The sequence below is a fragment of the Montipora foliosa genome, chromosome 9 (assembly GCF_036669935.1).
Source record: "Montipora foliosa isolate CH-2021 chromosome 9, ASM3666993v2, whole genome shotgun sequence".
NCBI classification, from domain to species: domain Eukaryota; kingdom Metazoa; phylum Cnidaria; class Anthozoa; order Scleractinia; family Acroporidae; genus Montipora; species Montipora foliosa.
Genome location: NC_090877.1, coordinates 46,408,576 through 46,411,075, shown reverse-complemented (window position 1 = coordinate 46,411,075; position 2,500 = coordinate 46,408,576). Strand labels below are relative to the sequence as shown.

Sequence of the window (2,500 nt, the reverse complement as noted above, 5' to 3'; positions counted from 1 at the left end):
TTTCCCTTCACGGTGCATGCTTCCCAAGTAATTCTAGGGCGCCTTCATGTACGACCCAGTTATGTCAGTAATCGCTGAGGGAAAAATAAAATGTACTGAGGGTTACTTTTCGCTGCCTTAGCACTATGCCAGGAGGAAAGAAACTTTCCATTCCCAGAACATCACAGTCGTATCAGTGGAATGGACAAGATATGGTGTCTTTAGCCTCGCAAGGGTCACTTTACATCATGGCGAAGATGCACCCATTGCAACTGTCTGCAAGAAAATCTCGTGTATGTATGACTGTTATTTTTCAGCAAGCCTATAAGTTGCAACACATCAATTTTCTTGGGATAAAGAACTAACGTCTGCACTGACAAAATGTTTCAACCACGCATCAATGCGAGAGAAATACAAGTCTTCTTTCCATATTCAATGAGTTCCTTCTCTTTTGTTTCATATGTAGGATTCTGACGAAGAGTCAGATGGAGATTCGGTTCTTGAAATTTCACCCTTTGAAAGCAGACATTTACCATCGAAACAGGCGAGTGGTACCTCAAGTGAGTTTCCCAGTTCTGCAACGACGTGTACTGCAACTTGTGCTGTGGAAAGTGATAGCTACCGGTAAGTCGATCAATTTTGGCTGTGGTTAAAAAAAAGTGAAACAAATCAATTATGGAACATATGCGGGCAATTGATTACCAATGTACTTACACACCACTGAATAATACCACACCAATGGTTAACTGACGCACAAACTTTCCTTTACAAAGGTCATTTATGGATCTGTTGGCTGAAAATAAAGATGAAACGGCTCCTGAGATAAGTGACGAGATAAGTGATGGCGATGCTTTTTCAGAGTCAAGTCAGAGTTTGAGGTACAAGACAAATGAGAGGATATAGCCTGCTCGATTTACGACAAGATCAGAAAGCGGTCACACGCTCCCGTTAAACAACAAATTTAGTACCTATCAATACCCTCCGGAGGGTGGATTCCAACCTTTCCCACTTGCCCCTCCCCCCTCTCCCCCTTTCCATGTTGATTCTTCAAGTTTTCAGTATGTTTTTGTATTGCTAGCAGCATTAATAAGGGGAGGGGTGTGGAGGTGCAGTGTGGGAGATAATAGGTAGATTGAGAACGCGCCAACAAGGTGAATTGTCTACACTACATTTGGCCACCTGCTGTAGCTCTCGAAGTACGTTAGTAATGTCATTGAGTTTACAATTTACAGCTGTTATACTTCCACATTATGAAAACCTACCAGGGAGGGGGGGGGGGGGGTTGTTTGTATATTCACGTTTGCAACATAACAACATTTTTTTCTTGTTTTGCAGGGCAAACAGTGAAGGTGAAACACAGAGTAAAGAGACCTTAGGCGCTCTTCTTCAAAATCACATCATTTGCGCAATGACGGGAAAAGTAAACGACCCAGACTGTCCCAAAAATTTCCTGAATGTTAGGCGAAAATTTGTCTTTTTGGATGGCCTACAAAGAATCGCACGGCCAACATTTGCACCTTCCGCTCCTATTTCGGTCAAGTTTGCCGATGAATTTGGACAAAGTGAAGGAGCGGTAGACCTTGGTGGCCCCACCAGAGAATACCTGCGCCTAGCGCTTCGACAGATGTATGACTCCAGTAACTTGTTTGCAGGGCCCCAGGACAGCAAGGTGTTCATATTGAATCAAGAAGGTATTCTAATTTCGTCACAACTCCCTCTATTCAATAACTTTCATGGATATGAAATTAATTTGACCGATTCGTTCTATTGGCGAATAGAGAATGTTTTGGACGATCCGACAAGTAGAGTTTTCCATCTAACAGTTGCATCTCATTAGCGACACTTAGAAATACGCGTTTCCCAGTGTTTATACTCGGTGTTTACTTTCACTGATTGATTTTGAAATTCGGTGCATTGGTAGAGTACTGTTAGTTCTCGGTTCACGCTTAAAGAACGAGGTATCAGGGCACGAAATCAACTTTTTCGGCAAGGAGCCATCTGGCTCCTAAATTTTCCAAACTGGTCGCCAAGGCCAAAAAGTTTGGAGCCATTAAAAAAAAAAGATAGTTGAAAAACCGCATTATACAGTAATGTCAAATGGAAGGGTTTTCCTAGCTTTGAAGTGAATTGTCTGCGCAACCACTTAAAAGGGATAAGTAATTAATCAAACAAAGGTGCCTAACCAAGAGGCGCCTTGGTTTGCAGTCAGTACTTTCAATAACTCTTCCCAATCACTGTCACTGCTCCTTTTAAATTTAAATCAAGCTAAATGAGAGCACGTGGAAGGTGTCGCCACGGTTGGAAAAGTACGGAATGTTGTGAGCCCGCAATATGCGTTGTTAGCAAAAGGGACATCTCACTTCACAATATACAACGTAACATTTGGAAAATCCAAGATGGCGGATATTGACATATTCGGTTCGTAGCATTCGTGACGATTTTGCTCAACAGACCTCATCGTTCGCGCCCATTCATCCACTTTAAAGCTTTATTTAGTTGCAAAAAACATCAAGGTAAGATA

At 42.2% G+C, this 2,500-nt stretch overlaps 1 protein-coding gene across 2 annotated transcripts in view; it reads left to right on the top strand.

Annotated features, from left to right (window-relative positions):
- The first annotated feature begins 1,588 nt into the window (after positions 1-1,588).
- The window catches only part of LOC137969359 (G2/M phase-specific E3 ubiquitin-protein ligase-like), a 3,393-nt gene continuing 2,481 nt past the window's right edge, over positions 1,589-2,500 (top strand). The window contains exon 1 of one of the 2 annotated variants that reach the window (XM_068815566.1): positions 1,589-1,670. In XM_068815566.1, coding sequence (XP_068671667.1) covers positions 1,604-1,670 — 67 coding nt within the window. In that variant the 5' untranslated portion in view covers positions 1,589-1,603. Of the gene's footprint in view, positions 1,671-2,363; positions 2,493-2,500 lie in introns of those variants that run through there. The other variant, XM_068815567.1, reaches the window with a different exon arrangement.